This window comes from Heterodontus francisci, chromosome 5 (assembly GCF_036365525.1).
Source record: "Heterodontus francisci isolate sHetFra1 chromosome 5, sHetFra1.hap1, whole genome shotgun sequence".
In the NCBI taxonomy this organism is placed as follows: domain Eukaryota; kingdom Metazoa; phylum Chordata; class Chondrichthyes; order Heterodontiformes; family Heterodontidae; genus Heterodontus; species Heterodontus francisci.
This window is the reverse complement of record NC_090375.1, coordinates 198138002-198156194: the sequence shown is the minus strand read 5'-3', so window position 1 is coordinate 198156194 and position 18193 is coordinate 198138002. Positions and strand designations below refer to the sequence as shown.

The 18193-nt window shown below is 45.5% G+C and overlaps 1 protein-coding gene across 1 annotated transcript in view; it reads left to right on the top strand.

The window, feature by feature from the left end:
* Positions 1-11001: 11001 nt before the first annotated feature.
* Positions 11002-18193, top strand: part of bmper (BMP binding endothelial regulator) — a 113828-nt gene continuing 106636 nt past the window's right edge. Inside the window, exons 1-2 of the mRNA XM_068032598.1 lie at positions 11002-11541; positions 11662-11747. Of these exons, the coding sequence (XP_067888699.1) occupies positions 11409-11541; positions 11662-11747 (219 nt within the window). The 5' untranslated portion in view covers positions 11002-11408. The remainder of the gene's footprint in view (positions 11542-11661; positions 11748-18193) is intronic.

Here is an 18193-nt window from a genome sequence, read left to right as displayed (position 1 = left end):
GCAAAAGTCAGCTCTATCTCTCCACTATCAGTCTCAGCCCCTCCACTGCTGTGTTGTCACACTGTTAGTCCAACATCCAGACCCAATGAGCCGCAATTTCGACCGGTTAAACATCTATCATCTTCAGCCCTTGCCACCGATTCCATCTCCCTACCTGGTCACAGTCTCAGGTTAAACCAAACCATTCACAACTTCACCACCCTATTCAACCCTGAGCTGAATTTCTGACCGCATATCCTCTCCCATCACAAAGGCCACCTACTTCCACCTCTGTAGCATCGCCCGTACCCCTCCTGCTTCAGCCCATCTTCTACTGACACCCTCATCCAAGCTTTAGTCATGTCCAGATGCCAATGCTTCCCTATACAGCCTCCCATGTTTCACCTTCCATTAATTTCAGCTCATCTGAACTACTACCCACATCTTATCCTACACCAAATTAAGAAGGCATATGGAATCCTTTCCTTTGTTAGCCAAAGTATAGAATACAAGAGCAGGGAGGTTATGCTGGAACTGTATAACTCATTGGTTAGGCCACGACTTGAGTACTGTGTGCAGCTCTGGTCACCTCATTACAGTAAGGATGGAATTGCACTAGAGAGGGTACAGAGGAGATTTACGAGGATGTTGCCAGGACTGGAAAAATGCAGCTTTGGGGAAAGATCGGATAGGCTGGGGTTGTTCTCCTTGGAACAGAGAAGGCTGAGAGGAGACCTGATTGAAATGTACAACATTTTGAGGGCCAGGATAGAGTGGAGGTGAAGGGTCTATTCACCTTAGCAGAGAGGTCAGTGACGAGGGGGCATAGATTTAAAGTGATTGGTAGAAAAATTAGAGGGAAGATGAGGAAAAACTTTTTCACCCAGTGGGTGGTTGGGGATCTGGAACTCACTGCCTGAAAGGGTAGTTGAGGCAGAAACCCTCAACTCATTCAAAAGGAGCCTGAAAATGCACCTCAAGTGCTGTAATCTGCAGGGCTACGGACCAAATGCTGGAAGGTGGGATCAGAATAGGTGGATCATTTTTCAGCTGGCACAGACACGATGGGCCAAGTGGCCTCTTTCTGTGCCTTAAACCTTCTATGATTCTATGACTAAGTCCCACTCACCCTATCTTTGTTGACCTTCATTACCTCTTGGTTCCCCCCAATGCTTCCCATTTAAAATCCTTATCCTCTTGTTTAAATCTCTTCACAGCCTATCTCTCCCTATCTCTGCAACTTCCTAGACCTCAACAGCAGACCCCTTTTAGAACTCTGTATTCCCTGACCCAGGTTATTCTCCCCCTTATCACACAATGGCAGTCATGCCTTCTGCTGTCCAGTCCCTACACTATGGAATTTCCTGTCTGAGCCTCTCTGCCTCTCCAGCTCCCTGTTCTTCTTAAAACTCATCTATTTCACCAAGCTTTTGTCACCTCTCCTAATATCTCCTTCTTTGTTATGGTGTCCACTTTTTGTCTGATTGCACCTCTGTGAGGCACCTTGGGACATTTATCTACTTTAAATGCACCATCAAATGATGCAGGTTGGTGTTGTATACTGTGGGGGTTGAAGACTGTGCCAGGGTAAACCCTCCAGTCCCATGCCCTGACCTGATGCACAGACAGAACTACTTATGTAATTATACAGGCATTTTTGGGGACTTCAACTGTTAGCAACAAGTGAAAAAACAAAATGCATGCCTGACTTTTGAATGACGCACCAGCTGGATCTACCAGTATGCGATTGCTGTGCAGATTGTGTGTTGGGTTTCAAGCCAATGGCCATGCTGCCACAATGATTCTGTGAGTGCTGATAACCCCACCAAGAGTATTTCTAATTCGAGACACCTTAGCCAAAGTTCCAAAGCAATATATTATTAATGGAGGTGGATATTTTATGACATTTCCAAGACCATATTCCAGAGCCAACAAAAACAACCTCACTCAAGCTATTCTGTTGTCTAGAGGATTTGCACACAATCTTAGATGTCTCGGAATCCCTCAAAACGGAAATGTTCAAAATGTCAAAATACTTTATTCAGGAAGTAATCATGTGAGGCTCAAAGACATAAAAGCCATTTGGGAATGCTACAGGAAATTCTCTGGGTTCTGAGCAGAAAGCACCTGTTATCAATGGAACCCTCTTGGACTGATAATACCTCAAGGTTTTCACTAGCTGGACCTGGTGATGACCCATCTCCGTCCATGTGGATCAATGGATATTTATATGGAAAACTGGATGGTAAGTGCATTCTTCACAGGAGAAAGCTTGGATACCTCTTCATTAATCAGAATGATTATCCTGGTGTTCCTGCTAAATCCAGAGCAGTCCTAGGTGTAATTATTTCATGCTGCCAGTGATAGACGCTCCAGGGTTCTGGACTGTTCATTTGCTGGAAATGTGCAGCTAAATGATATTCTTTTAAAAACAGAAAATCAACCATAACAACATTCGAGCTTCTGTGTGTAGTTTTAAATGTTCTTTGTACCTTTTAATTTTCACTATGCGTTGGTAAAGGTTTTTAATCAGCATTCTCAATGATTTTTTTTCTTATTGTTTTCTAATCCCACATGCTAGTCACTCCTTCAGATTCTGTCAAACAGCCCTTTTGTCCACTGGTCAACCAAACATAGCCCCTGTGCACATACAAACTATAGACATCAGCCATCAGAACAGGAAGATCATCTGCCCAATGATGGAGAAAAGGGATGCCGTCCTGGAGAGTTTCGGGTTACAATAACCCAAACACTATATAATGTCTATTATTATTCATACTTCGCTCAGGTGTTGAAAGCATGTCTGGAAGATAAATGAACCTGGGAAGATTGTTCCATCTCAAGCATCAATAGATGAAATGCGGCTAGTTTCCCAACATGTCCGTCAGCATGCGATGGAATGAACTTTGCAACGCAGGAGTGAGTTTTATCAACAAATATTGGTGTAAAACCATTCAGCTGTTGAGGTGTTTAAGGTGATTAAAGGAGTTGATCGTGCAGATAGAGAGAAACTATTTCCTCTGGTGGGAGGAGTCCAAAACAAGGGGCATAACCTTAAAATTAGAGCCAGGCTGCTTAGGGGTGATGTCAGGGTAGTGAAAATCTGGATCTCTCTCCCCCAAAAAGCTGTTGAGGCTGAGGAGGGGAGGGGTAGGGTCAGTTAAAATTTCCAAAACTGTCATTGATAGATTTTTGTTAGGAAAGGGTATTAAGAATTATGGAACCAAACCATAATCTAATTGAGTGCCAGAAACTTCCCCGGGGACTGAGTGACCTATTCCTTTTCCAATGTTCCAATTCATCCTCTTCAGAGTTACACCTGAACTTTTGAAGCATTAGGAATTATTGGACATGGTATATTGAGAAATAGAATTCAGTGAATGGCTGGCATAATGCTTGTGGTAACTACCCTATGAGGAGAACAACTACAGCTCTCCTAGATCTATATGGCTCTGAATGACCCTATAATCAACCTCACTGGTGGATGGTTAGTGTTCACAACTGGCTACTTCTCCACCTATGCCAGAAATGGCAACGCAGACGGTCTCTTTCCTGGACAGCCTTTTCTCCAACCAACAAGACAAGAAGGCCTCAGTCAGCAATCAAAGAGCGTTTTGTATTCTTTCCTGGAAACCTTTGGTGCCACATTGCCTGGGGAGGAGGAGGTATAGTTAATAATGAAGGTATTGCTCTCTGTCCACATAGGCAAAGTATTTGAGTTAGATAGGTGAATGAGGACCAGAGAATGTGCATATAAGTTACATAAGCATATAAGCAAGTTAGAACGCAAGGTTTCCTTTTTTGCAAAGGGTCACCACACTCTGGAAAAAGTTACCGGTTCAAGCACTGAGCATGAATTCACTGCACATATTCAAAAGGGCGATGGCCAAGTTCCTATCAATGGCTGCTATTGCAGATGAGTGGGACTTTGGGTAGCATTTCTCATTGTCACTGGTCTCCTGCAACTTGTTCTGATCATCTTTGAGCATCACTTGGCCTAGCATTTTCTTTTTTTTTGGTCTCTCCCAGCATATTGTGTGGACATTTACGGGCTGGATTTTATACACCTGCCTCTGGGAACAGTGGCAGGCAAAACAAATGGCGGTCTGCATGCCGCCATGCTGCCACAATCTTCCTCGTAGCGGACCACAATAATATACAAGTCGGGCCGCACTCCCAATCACGTGGAGGGGGGGTGGGCTCTCCGACACCAGCAATGATGTCAGTCAATGTGCGCAGGTGCTGGTGACATTTTTAAAGCACTGCTGGTTAATTTAAATTTTTTAAGTTATACCCCTCCTCCACTGTACTGATTAAAAGTCTGCCGCTCCTTTCCCACCTCCCAATAACAACAAAATTCATTATTTGCCCTCTCTCCCTCCAAAAGCTTCCACACTTGACCTCCCCCACCCAACTGAACAAAGTGCACAGGTCACCCCTTCCCACCATCCCCTACACTAATGTTGCAAATTTGACCCTGTCCCCCAGCACTATAAATCTTAAATGCCCCACTTCCCAACAATGCGGTGCCTGCATTCCCTAGACGGGAAAGTGAAGGCACGTGATTGTCGGCTGCTGCTCAGCAGATCACGGCCCAACGGTAAGATTGGACTCAATTTTATTTAAATGTATGCATTCTGCTAATTTGAATATTTTAATCCAGGTCCCGTCGCCCAGTGGCAGGGGGGCCCCCACGGAGCCTCGCCACTACCAGGAAGATCGGGCCTAGCCCTTCCGACATCGAACTCCGTGGAGGACAGCTGCCAGAATGATCTTCCGGAACCCTGCCACGGAGCCTGATGTCGGAAACTTTGTAAAATCCCAGCCTTATGGATGGAGGAGGTCCAGTGGGGGTCATGATGCTAACTTGCACCAGGACTATATCTTCTTCTTCTTCTTTGGCCTCCTTGTTTCGAGAGACAATGGGTAAGTGCCTGGAGTGGCTATAAAGGCCAATTCTAGAATGACAGACTCTTCCACAGGCGCTGCAGATAAAATTGGTTGTCGGGGCTGTTACACAGTTGGCTCTCTCCTTGTGCTTCTGTCTTTTGTCCTGACAACAGCTAGGTCTCTTCGACTCGCCACACTTTAGCCCCGCCTTTATACCTGTCCGCCAGCTCTGGCGATCACTGGCAACTGACTCCCACGACTTGTGATCAATGTCACAGGACTTCATGTCGCGTTTGCAGATGTCTTTAAAGTGGAGACATGGACAGCCAGTGGGTCTGATACCAGTGACGAGCTCGCTGTACAATGTGTCCTTGGGGATCCTGCCATCTTCTATGAGGTTCACATGGCCAAGCCATTCCAAGCGCCGCTGGCTCGGTAGGGTGTATATGTTGGGGATGTTGGCCGCCTCGAGGACTTCTGTGTTGGAGATACGGTCCTGCCACCTGATGTCAAGGATTCTCCGGAAGCAGTGAAGATGGAATGAATTGAGACGTCGCTCTTGGCTGACATATGTTGTCCAGGCCTCGCTGCTGTAGAGCAAGGTACTGAGGACACAGGCTTGATACACTCGGACCTTTGTGTTCCGTGTCAGTGCGCCATTTTCCCACACTCGCTTGGCCAGTCTGGACATAGCAGCGGAGGCCTTTCCCATGCGCTTGTTGATTTCTACATCGAGCGACAGGTTACTGGTGATAGTTGAGTCCAGGTAGGTGAACTCTTGAACCACTTCCAGAGTGTGGTCGGCAATATTGATGGATGGAGCATTTCTGACGTCCTGTCCCCTGATGTTCATTTTCTTGAGGCTGATGGTTAGGCCAAATTTGTTGCAGGCAGCCGCAATCCTGTCGATGAGTCTCTGCAGACACTCTTCTGTGTGGGATGTTAATGCAGCATCGTCAGCAAAGAGGAGTTCCCTGATGAGGACTTTCCATAATTTGGTCTTCGCTCTTAGACGGGCAAGGTTGAACAACCTACCATCTGATCTTGTGTGGAGGAAAATTCCTTCTTCTGAAGACTTGAACGCATGTGAGAGCAGCAGGGAGAAGAAAATCCCAAACAGTGTAGGTGTAAGAACACAGTCCTGTTTCACGCCACTCAGGATAGGAAAGGGGTCTGATGAGGCACCGCTATGCTGAATTGTGCCTTTCATATTGTCATGGAATGAGGTGATTATACTTAGTAACTTTGGTGGACATCCGATGTTTGCTAGTAGTCTGAAGAGACCACATCTGCTGACGAGGTCAAGGGCTTTGATGAGATCTATGAAAGCAATGTAGAAGGGCATCTGTTGTTCATGGCATTTCTCCTGTAGCTGGCAAAGGAGAACAGATGTCTCTGCTCGAAAGCCACACTGTGCCTCAGGGTAGACACGCTCAGCCAGCTTCTGGAGCCTGTTTAAAATGACTCGAGCGAAGACTTTCCCCACTATGCTGAGCAGGGAGATCCATGGTACTTGTTGCAGTCACCGCGGTCACCCTTGTTCTTATAGAGGGTGATGATATTAGCATCGCGCATGTCCTGTGGTACTGCTCCCTCATCCCAGCACAGGCAAAGAAGTTCACAGAGTGCTGAGAGTATAGCAGGCTTGGCACTCTTGATTATTTCAAGGGTAATGCCGTCCTTCCCAGGGGCTTTTCCACTGGCTAGAGAATCAATGGCATCACTGAGTTCTGCTTTTGTTGGCTGTTCGTCCAGCTCATCCATGACTGGCAGAGACTGGGCTGCATTGAGAGCGGTCTCAGTGAAAGCATTTTCCCTGGAGTATAGTTCTAGGTAGTGCTCCATGCAGTGGTCTATTTGCTTGCATTGGTCAGTGATCATGTCCCCTGATTTAGACTTGAGGGGGGCGATCTTCTTGGTGGTTGGCCCAATAGCTCTCTTAATGCCATCATACATCCCTCTGATGTTTCTGGTGTCGGAGGCCAGCTGAATACAACTGCATAGGTGTTGCCAGTAGTCAGTTGCACAGCACCTGGCTGTTCTTTGTGCAGCGCTTCTGGCTACTTTAAGTGCTACGGATGTTAACTCACTGGGGGCTTTCTTGTAGTTCAACAGTGCAATGCATTTAGTGGCAATGACAGGTTCCAGCTCTTCAAAGTGAGATTGAAACCAGTCTGCATTCTGCTTCTCACGTTTGCCATAGGTGGTTATTGCTGAGTCATAGATGGAGTCTATAGGGCATGCTCAATAGACCAGCTGGTCTCTATCCATTCACTATTTTCGTATGTTTGTTGCTCCTATTTCTTGTGTTCTGATGAGATTTTTGGACGCTAACTGAATCAGGAGATTTGAGGATAGAGTTGGGGCCTGTTTGAACTGCTCCTACTCCTATTTCTTATGTTCGTATGTTTGTGAAGCACCTTGCGACATTCTCTTCATTAAAAGTACTGTCTATGCAGTTTGCTTGGTTGCTGCTTTGCCAGGTCAGGAGTTATGCTCTTTCTTGATGTGTTGATATGCACCTAAAAATCACTTCCCATCCACACAAAGGTAACATTCTGATTGAACCTTTAATCATTTGTGAATTTATGAATGAACTAAATGCAAATTACATTTTCTTAATATTTTTGTGCTAGCATGGGAACACGGTCAAATGTTAAGGTGGAGAGCCAGCATGGATTTGTAAAAGGCAGATCGTGCTTGACTAATTTGATTGAGTTTTTTGATAAAGTAACAGAGAAGGTTGATGAAGGGAAAGCAATGGATGTTGTTTATATGGATTTTAAGAAAGCCTTTGACAAAGTGCCACATAAAAGACTGGGTACCAAATTTGAAGCTCATGGAATAGGAGGGTCAGTGTCAGCTTGGATTAAAAAAATTGTCTTCAGGACAGAAAACAGCAAGTTGTGGTTAATGGTTGTTTTTTAGACTGGTGGATGATAGTCAGTGGTGTCTCCCAAGGTTCAGTGCTGGGACCACTGCTTTTTTTGATAAATGACTTGAATATTGGAATACAGAATAAAATTTCAAAATTTGCTGATGATAACAAACTTGGAGGTGTGGCAGACAGTGAGGATGATACCAAATCAATTGCAAAAGGACATAGATAGGTAGATAGGCTAGCAGAATGGGCAGATAAGTTGCAGATGGAATTGAATACAGAGAAGTGTGTGGTGATGCCTTTTGCCAAAGGGATCAGGAGAGGCAATATAGACTTAATGGCACAGTTCTAAAGTGTGTACAGAGTCAGAGGAACCTGGGGGTTCATGTGCATCAATCTTCAAAAGTGGCAAGACATATTGAGAGAGTAGTTAGCAAAGCCTATGGGATCTTTGGCTTTTTAAATAGAGGTATTGAGTACAAAAGCAGGGAAGTTATGCTGAGCTTTTATAAAGCTCTGGTTCGGCCACAACTAGAGTAGTGACCAGTTCTGGTCACCACGCTCTAGGACAGATGTGAGGGTCCTTGAGAGGGTGCAGAGGAGATTTACCAGAATGGTTCCAGGGATGGGGGATTTTAGCTACAAAGTTAGGTTGCAGAAGCTGGGGTTGTTCTCCTTGGGAGCAAAGGAGATTGAGGGGAGATTTGATAGGTTCTGACAAGTTTGGAGAGGGTAAACAAAGAAACAAAGAAAGGCTCTTCCCATTAGCTGATGGTACAAGGACTAGGGGACACAGATTTAAGGTTTTGGGCAAGAGATGCAGGGGGGATGTGAGGAACAACCTTTTTACACAGCGAGTGGTAATGACCTGGAACTCGTTGTCTGGAAGGGTGGTGGAAGCAGTGTCGGTGAATGATTTGAAAAGGAAAATGGATGGGCACTTGAGGGAAATAAACTTACAGGTCTATGGGGATAGAGCTGGAGAATGGGACTGATTGGATTGCTCTACAGAGAACCAGCATAGACTTGATTGGCCAAATGGCCTCCTTCTGTACCATAATGACACTATGACAGATTTTTCAAAAATTTAAAACATAAAGTATTTACAGGAGAGGAATTATATCTAGTAGATTAAAACTTTTGAGATCTCACAAGAACCTCTGGCATCACACCTGCTAAAACATTGTTGCTATCACACGGTTCTGATAGTGTTAAATATGGCTTGCCCTGTGACTCACTGAGCAATGCCATAGGAAATCAGCTTATGTGTGTGTGTTAGTCAGGCATTAATTTGATCACAGTGCACAGATGCAATTCTGTCTCTGTTCTAAAGTTATAAGTTAGACTCTTTTGTGTGTATTCATGATAAATGCCAATGTAAACTACCTATGTAAACTTGCCACACTGCAGTTATACCTTTAGGTGTCAGTTGTGGCTCAGTGGGTAGCACTCATCTCTGAGTCAGAAGGTTGTGGGTTTTAAGTCATGCTCTAGAGACTTGAGCACAAAATGTAGGCTGACAGTCTAGTGCAGTACTGAAGGAGTGCTGCACAGTGGGAGGTACTGCCTTTCAGGTGAGGTGTTAAACTGAGGCCCTGCCTGCTCCCTCAGGTGAATGTAAAATATCCCATGGCACAATTTGAAGAGTAGAAAAGTTCTCCCTGGTGTCCTGGGCCAATATTTATCTCTCAAGCAACAAAAAAATCAGATTATCTGGTTGATGTCACATTGCTGTCTGTGGATCTTGCTGTACACCAGCTGGCTGTTGTGTTTTCTACATTACAACAGTGACTACACTTCAGAAGTATTTCATTGGTTGTAAAGGGGTTTGGAAATCCTGAAGTTGCAAAATGTGTTATAGAAATGCAAGTCTGTCAGTGATGATGCAGTGCCTCCACTGGTGGACGGTGAAATTGCGGTGTGACAAGTTTACATAGACAATTCCCATTATAAATGGTAATGCTTGCATTCCCTATGTTAACGGGAAGTGTGTGCAGACTTAAGGTTTTAAGAAATTGTGTGACTTTATGCATGTAGCACACCATAGTGTTTGTTTTAAGCGGTTGGAGGTAGTTTTCTTTTTCTGAAACCCCGTTTCTCACACGATCTCCGCACACAGCCAACAGGAGCCCTCATTCAGACGAGACTGCTCGCTGAGCACACACTGGTTTATGAAAATTTCCACGGAGGTCATTTCATTATGAATGTGGCACACACATGTCTTATCCTTTCGCTGAACTGCAACATGTGAGGAGCCGAGCCGAGCCGGGCCCCACTCTGGTTAGCGCTGTGTGTGTGATCAGTGTAACCCAATACCTGGCCGGCTCTCCCTTTCTACCGGCGCAGGTGGCAGTGTCTCCCAGTCTGTGGTTAGCACTGGCCTCCCATTCATGAATGGCACGTTAGATTACCTTCAACAGGCGCCAAAACACTCTCCCGACAAAAGATCCTTGTTAAACCCATCTGAGGCTATTTGTTCCCGAATTCGACAGAATTTATTGAATCCCAGCCCCGTGTTATAAATATTTCAGCCACATTGTAGAACAATCCCAACAGGCCCCAGCCACCGACTGGGTCTGAGAGTGAACAAGCCGACGGTGCCGAACTATTCCCTGTATTTCAGACCGATTACTCGATATGTCCAAATGGAAAAAATCATTTAGTGTTTATCTATTGACTGCTCACATGAACATTCAGCAGTTAAATAAAACACAGCAGTCAGCAGAGAATGAGGCAAGTGGGAAGGGCGCTAAAATCAGCCACATAAACTGTTAATAACTTCAATTTCACAGCAACAATTTCACCCCATTCATCTGAGCTTCATTACAGTAAACCGCTGCAACAATTCCACTGCCACGCCCCATCAGTATTGTTATAGAGGTAAAGTCTCCCATCATCATGTCAGTTCACCAGTAATATCACAGCCAGTGTAAAGTGTGCTTTGTTTTATCTGCAGTGTTGGGATTCCACATGTTTCTGCAATCAGCAATCGCTCTGTGACCAGCTCCTGATACAGTCCCGGGACACGTGTTGCCATGGCAAAACTAGAGTGTGGATCAAACTTAAAACCCACCAACTAGAAGATGGGAGATCTCGAGGGGCTGAAAGTCTCTTCAGAGGAGAGTAGTCAGGGGGGTTTGAGGAGTGCTGGAGAGGGGGGGGGGGGGGGGGGGGTCCCTGAATCAACCCAGAGGCTGAATGGGTGACATGTGTCCAGTGGTGTGTTTAGTAGGTGGATCCAGTGAATGCTCGCTTTGCTTTGGCAGCCTCAGTCATAAGCGAGTTGTTGAGTTAGCTGCTCTGTGCACGGCGAGAGGCTGCAGACAGCGGGCTGCGAACTGGCAGGGCAGGCAGCACTGATGGGTTTAAATTGGTAAAAGCTCGCACACACAAGCCAACCCCGCCTGTAGACTGGAACCTGCACTCCCCCTTTGTGGATGATCGGGCCGGCGAGGAGGAGACTCGGGATGAGCCGCCTGCTGTCACAGTGATGAGTCGCTCAGGCTGGAGGTGCATGTGGCAGGTTGCTGTTGAACGTTGTGTGCATCTGTGGGACAGAGGGGACAGAGGCTGGAGCTCACACCTGATAGATGAGCAGCCGGCACTGAGATTCTAGGCTGCCGCTGGGATAGCCTTATTTCTGACCCAGTTGTTTCTAATGTGCGGGTACATGAAGATGCTGTTTCATGTCGGAAGCACTCTGGCGAGCTGGCCAAACTTCTGCAGCCGATTACTGATCTGCTTTTTAGTTTTTCTTTCTCAGATCACCGTCTCTCCGTCTCTTCTGACAGGTAAGGAATCACAAGAACAGCTCCTGTGCAATTAAATAGAACCATATTCTAAACTCGGGAAACCAATGGCCTCTTTAATGATATCGGTATTTTAATATTTGCACACACGGTGTGTTTTAGGCTCAGTGGCGAGCTGTGAGAATGAAGGCGACGTGATCGAAATCCCGCGAATTACAGACAACCCGTGCATCTCCTGCCAGTGTCTGGTAAGAGCGGCTTCATTTTGACAAATGTCTCAGGTGCAAGTAGCGGAGCGCCGGGTTTGAGTGAGAATGTGAAGGTTTAAAGCCACGGTTACTGCAGCGAGTGGTTCAGGTCCAGGCAGTTCTGGACTGTCATTGCACATCTGAAATTCATCTTCCAGCTAAATGCTAGTGCTTTATTAGAAGGTTCAGTAAGTTCTCCTGTTTTTTCTTTGGGATGCAAACGTTACCCACCGAAAAGGGCCGCTGTTCAACCATGAGTGTAGCACTCGCCACAGTCTGGAGGGTTCAGAGCCCCTGAGGTGACCCCTTCCCAAAAGGCATGGTCTGCTTGTTCAGAAGTGACATGGTTCCATGCGTTTCTATAGTTTTTGGGAAGGATCCCAGCCCAACTTGAGTTATTCCTGAAGCTCTTGTTTTTTTTTAAAAAAAGAAAAACATTCTTTCTGCCCCGCAAAGTTCGATAGGATGCTGAGATTGAGGATTGTGAAGTTGGCCTTGTGTCTAACGGACGCCAGGACCAGTGGTGCTGAGTCCGACTCCCGGCTCCTGTGTGTGCAGACGGCCGGGGAGGCGAGGGCTCCCAGCCCGGGTGGTGTTGGGTCTGGGAGGCTGTTCGGCTGTTGCAGTTGGGCATTGCCCGCCTCCCCGTCACAGACACAGACACAGACAGACGGGTTAATTCCTCAGCAGAGCAGTTCCTGCCCATTTGTCAATCACTGTCAGTCACCCGGGACCCGCTCCTTTCCAACCTTCCTGCAGCCTGCGCTTCATTTACTTCGCTACTTATTACCTGCGGCCAGCTCTTGTCCGTCCATATGTCGGGGTTTCTTGCATTCCAAACAAAAATCATCCATTTGTCATTCCTGATTTCAGTTTGCAAACTCAAATTCAGCATTTATATCCTATAAAAGTAGGATATAATTAATCCTACATGTTTAAATGTCAATATGGTAGCTGCAGGTGTTTCCTGTGATCGAATGTATGGATTTATTGATGTAGATGGTGAATCCCTTCACAATTCATTGTCAGGAAGAGGCTCCCACTGTATTCTGGAAAGTTCCACATCATTTTGCTTCTCTAATGAAAACTAAAAAAACTGCAAACGCTAGAAATCTGAAACAAAAGGAGGAAATATTTAGCAGGTCAGGCAGCATCTCCCTGATATGTTAACCTTAGTGTCACCGCATTTTCTAAAGGGAAAGCAGGGAGACACAGGCCGACACTCACCTACAGTATCCGACACTGCTCCGGCTCCCGGCTCCGGCTGCAGCCGCTGCCCATTTGTCCGCTTCCCAGCGCCCCCCATGACCCAGGGCCCCTCTTCGCTTCAACCGAATTTCACAGGAATACTGCCAGGGATTCGGTGGGAGTGGGGAGGGAGTCGGGCACATAAATTAAAGCGCCTCAGTGAGCCCACCCTGCCTACTGGTTGAGACTGCAGCATTCTGCCTTCTCCATCACTGAGAGAATTGTAGAAAAAGTGTTCCTCGCAATATCTTACTGGCAAACACTGGCACTACGCTCTACTTTAACCATTGTATGTCACAGCGATGTGCACACATCCTCTGGACTTTGCAGTTTGTTGTAGAATGCTTGGTTACTGTGATCTATAAAGCTAAATTACCGTGAGTCTAAAACCATTCTAATGGCTCAGTTAATAAATATACCCAGCTAGTGTATCACTGATAGCAGAAAGATCAGCAAGCTCCCAAGTTCTCTGCTGATTTGTGCTAAATTGGATGATACCAGAGAGGGCAGCGGTGGTAGGTAGTATTGGGCTCAGTACATGATGTACTTCACACAGAATCGCACAGAATTGTTACAACACAGACAGAGACCATTCGGCCCATGGTGTCAGTACTGGTTCTCAGTTCTCACTTAGTGCCATTCCCTCGCCTTCTCTCAACCCTGTACATTCTTCCTTTCCAAATAACTATCTAATTCCCTTTTGAATGCCATGATTGAATCTGCCTCCACCGCACTCTCTGGCAATGAATTCCAGATCCTAACCACTCACTGCGTGAAAAAGTTTTTCCTCATGTCGCCTTTACTTCTCTTAGCTATTACTGGACACAATACACCAGCTGAGGTCGAACTAGTGTCTTATACAAGTTCAACATAACTCCCTTGCTCTTGAACTCTATGCCCCTACTAATAAAGCTCAGGATACTGTATGTTTTATTAACAACTCTCTCAACCTGTCCTGCACCTTCAATGACTTACGCACATATACACCCAGGTCCTTCCGCTCCTGCACCCCCCTTTAGAATTGTACCTTTTATTTTATATTGTCTCTTCATGTTCTTCCTACCAAAATGAATCACTTCACATTTCTCCACATTGAACTTCATCTGCCACCTGTGCGCCCATTCTGCCAGCTTGTCTATGTCCTTTTAAAGTTCTATACTATCCTCCTCACAGTTCACAATGCTTCCAAGTTTCGTACTTGGGAGGAGAATAAATCAATCAGGATTTCCTGCTCTAATTACTCAACAGTGACTCTCCTGGAATGTGTGTGTGTGTGTGCCTCTCTCTTAGATGGATGAAACCAGTTCCTGTGAAAACCCCTGCATTTTATTTATTCGTTGTTTCTATCTTTTCTCACTTTGATGGTTCCCTGGGAATCAGCACCTGCCCAGGCACCCCTCTATAGACGATGAGATTTACTACTTTGAAGGAAGGCTACTGAAGGACCTTAATGCCTGTGCCAAGTGTTCATTCACCCACTGGGTCACTTTCTGCCTTTTCCATGATCTGGTCTGATATCTTCCTCCACTTCATCCATATTTCAATTCTTGGAGAAACAGTTTTGATGTTTTTGTTTTAATCCCAATTAAGGAGAAGGAAAGATTAGGGAGGTATTTTCGACACAGATCACATCCCACCATCTCATTAAAGGGAAAAAAATTGCAGTGTCTCTTAACTCTTAGAGACATTCCCCAGAGACTTGCTCGGAGATTCCCCCGCTCCATCACTACAAGTTCGGTCGAGAACTTGCTTACAGTCTGGAGCGGGATAAGACACCAGGAAGTTCTCCCAAGTGTTATTTTTATAGTCCATGCTGGTCTTATGCAAGCCTGCTCTGTTCCCAAAGTGCCCATAGGTTTCTGAGGCTGACTACAGGGTGAAATTGTTTAGCACACAGAGAGTGAGAACAAATCAGCCGTCTGTTTAACCCTCCCCACCCATCCGATTTTATTTTCCATGGACTTTAATAAAGTGTGTGGAACGGGCTGTTGATTCACTACCACCAGTTTTGTGCTAAAGCCTGTTACCAATTTCAACCCCTCATCCCGCATCCTCTAGAGGTTCCATGGAAAAAGAGACTTTCTTTTCTGCAGTACTTTTCACAACTTCAGGAAATCCCAAAGTGCTTCACAGCCAATGAAGTACTTTGTTATTGAGGTATAGTTGCTGTTTTAATGTAGGAAATCAATGGGAGGCTGTGCTTTGGAAGTGAAATCTGTCTGGTGATGTGACCACAGTGGTCTTTGAGTTTGATTGTTTGCTTTGTGTTTTTGGGGAAGAATTTTCTAGAGTGTTTTCTGATATTGGCCACTGGTTTTACCCTTCCTGTTACATTCTCAAGAAGTTGGCATCACTAGGGATTAGGGAGACTAGTGTGTTGGGTGGCACTGTCTAATGGGCAGAGTGAGAACTGGTGGACCTGAAAGCCTTTCCTTACCCTGGCATCCTGAACTGGGAGAAGTAACACTATCTCTGGTTTACTACAGTGGAGCACTCAAGAGAATGCAACCCTGTTGGTACAGCCAGGGTCTACGTTAGCAGCTAATCACTTCTGTAACATAGCCACAAAAGCTCAATTTTATGTTTTTTTTTGCTTGTATATGCACTGAAAATTCATGCAGACGCCCTGCCCTGTTTATATGGGTGGCAGCTCTGCATTTGGAGAATTTGGAACAAATGTTTATCGACACAGATTGCAGCCAGGACAACCAATTTTTTTTTGGAAGCTCAGCTCCTGTTTGGATCAATAAACAAGGTATAAAGCTTCTAGCTGAGTTGCAATCTGTGCTGAATTACAGGCAGTTTTCCGCAGTGGACTCTGGCCAAGTAGAAACTAGATTGAGACTGTCCAAAGCAATTTCATTCAGGACTTTTATAGCTGCCAAGAAGAGAAGACTTCATTGCCTTAGTCTGGTGCAAGATCCCAGCAGTAAAAGAACAGCGTGTAACACACTGCACTGCCCTATTCCTCATCTGTTTGCAGTCTTTAGTTACAAAGCTCAGCTCCTGACCCTTCAAAGCCTCTCCACCATCTGAAGACTCATGTTAGGAGCATGATAGGATATTTGCTACTCACCTGCATTGCTGCAGCTCCTACAACACTCAACAAGCTCAACACCACCCATGGAAAAGGAGGTCATTCGATCGGCATCCCAACGCTGGAATCAACCCCTCCACCACCGGTGCACCATGGCTATAGCAACTCACCAAGGCTTCTTCAACAGCATCACCCTCTCCTGTGACTGTACCACAGAAGGACAAGAGAAGCAGGCATGAGGGAACACCACCATGTACAATTTCCTCTTCAAGTAACACCCCATCCTGACTTGGACACATATCGCCATTCCTTCATCTTTGCTGGATCAATATTCTGAAGCTCCCTATGTTAAAAAAAACTGTCATGGAAGCACTGTCAGTACAAGGGCAGCAAGAAATCCCATCACCCATTCTCAGGCCGACAAGTGAGGGATGATAAATGCTTTGTCAGCGACACCCATACCTCATGAATGAATGTTTTAAAAGTCAATGTGAGTGATGTATGTCCTCCTGATATCTACTGATCAGTCCAATCTCCTAGTTGGTTACTTTTTCAAGTGACCATATTTTTCAAGACTTGTAGTGGACTATAAAATGAGTTCCAGCCTGCACTGTGTTTCCTCAGTCAGTGATGGAACTTAAATATCCCCAGGATTTCCAAGTGTTGTCTAGGTGTAACCTTGGTGGAAGATCGGCGGAAACCGCAGACAAATGACCGTTTACATTGTATCATCACAGTTTCAGGCAAAGTTAGAGGGTGGAATGGGGAGAACCCCACAGCTACTGCTATCAAAGACTGTGCTAGGAAGGAGTTCCAGGAATTGTGGATCAATATAATAGTTTGTGCCTTCACAGCATTCAGGCGAAGCAACGTTAACAACTTCTGTTTTTTTTTGCAGCATGAGATTTGCTGTTTCTCAAGTTGTCTGACTTCCACCCTGCAGCTCCTGCCCCATCACACCTGTTACAACCCAGTGAGAAAGGGGTCTAGGGTTCCAACTCAGCCTTCACCGTAACAGGGTTTAATTTTTAGACACACTGTTTTTTTAGCTCCCCCTTCGTGAATCCTTGTTCACTAACTTCCAATTGTAAGGCAAAGAAACTAGCCAAATAGGTTTTCTTAGGTTTAAAGAAAAAAGGTTGAATTTTATTAAACTGAAACTCTAATTCAGTTAATGCCTACGGATACGCGATGCGCCCACGCTAGCATGCATGCGCGATACACACATGCAGATAGAGACAGAAAAGAGCAGAAGAAATAAAGTGGAAAAGTTTGAGGCAATATCTGAAGATGGTTTTGGTTACTGTTCTTCAAGCTCGCTGTAGTCCTTGATCATAGGTAGGTCTTGTTTTTCATTGGGGCCCAGTATTCTTCTTAAACCTTGTTTGATGTAGAAGATATTTCTCTCTTGAAGTTCATGTGTCCTCAGTGGGTCCAGAGGCTTGTGAGAAAGAGATGGGAGCAGACAGGAGAGGTCTTCTCAGTCCAGGAGCAAACAGTCTTTTTGAGTTCAAAAACTCTGTGGTGAGTTCAAAACATCCTGGACCAGCCAGTTAGTCATGTGACCAGCTGGTTTAACCAGTCCTGGCTTTTGTGGACTGTATCACCTTAGCAGTCTCTGGAATGCTCTTCCTTACACCTTCAATGTCTGGTGATCAAAATCCATTGTGGGTTGAATGTGTCAGGGAATGGTCCTTTTGTCTCCACAAGCACTGTCTGTTAGTATGCAAATGTTTTTCTGCTAAGTGTCTGGCAGCCCTTGTAACAGGCCTTCTCTTCTTCCCAGCAAGTTTAAAATCAATGTTCATATGACAAAATTAATATACATGACACACCCTATTCATGGCAGAGAGTCACTGGCGGGAAGGGCGGTAGTGGGGGGGATGTGGTGGGTGATGGATTTTTCTGTCCCTGTGGAGATGGACTTGGAGTTGGGGGCAGGGGCCAGGAAAATAGCAGGAAGCCACGTCGGGACGGCTTCCTGATGGATTTCAGCCACTGGAGAACTTTCCTGAGGCAGGGAGGGAGTAGGGTCAGCCAAAATAAAAGCAAAATACTGCAGATGCTAGAAATCTGAAATAAAAAGAAGAAATGCTGTAAATACTCAGCGGGTCTGGCAGTATCCGTGGAGAGAGAAGCAGAGTTCACGTTTCAGGTTAGT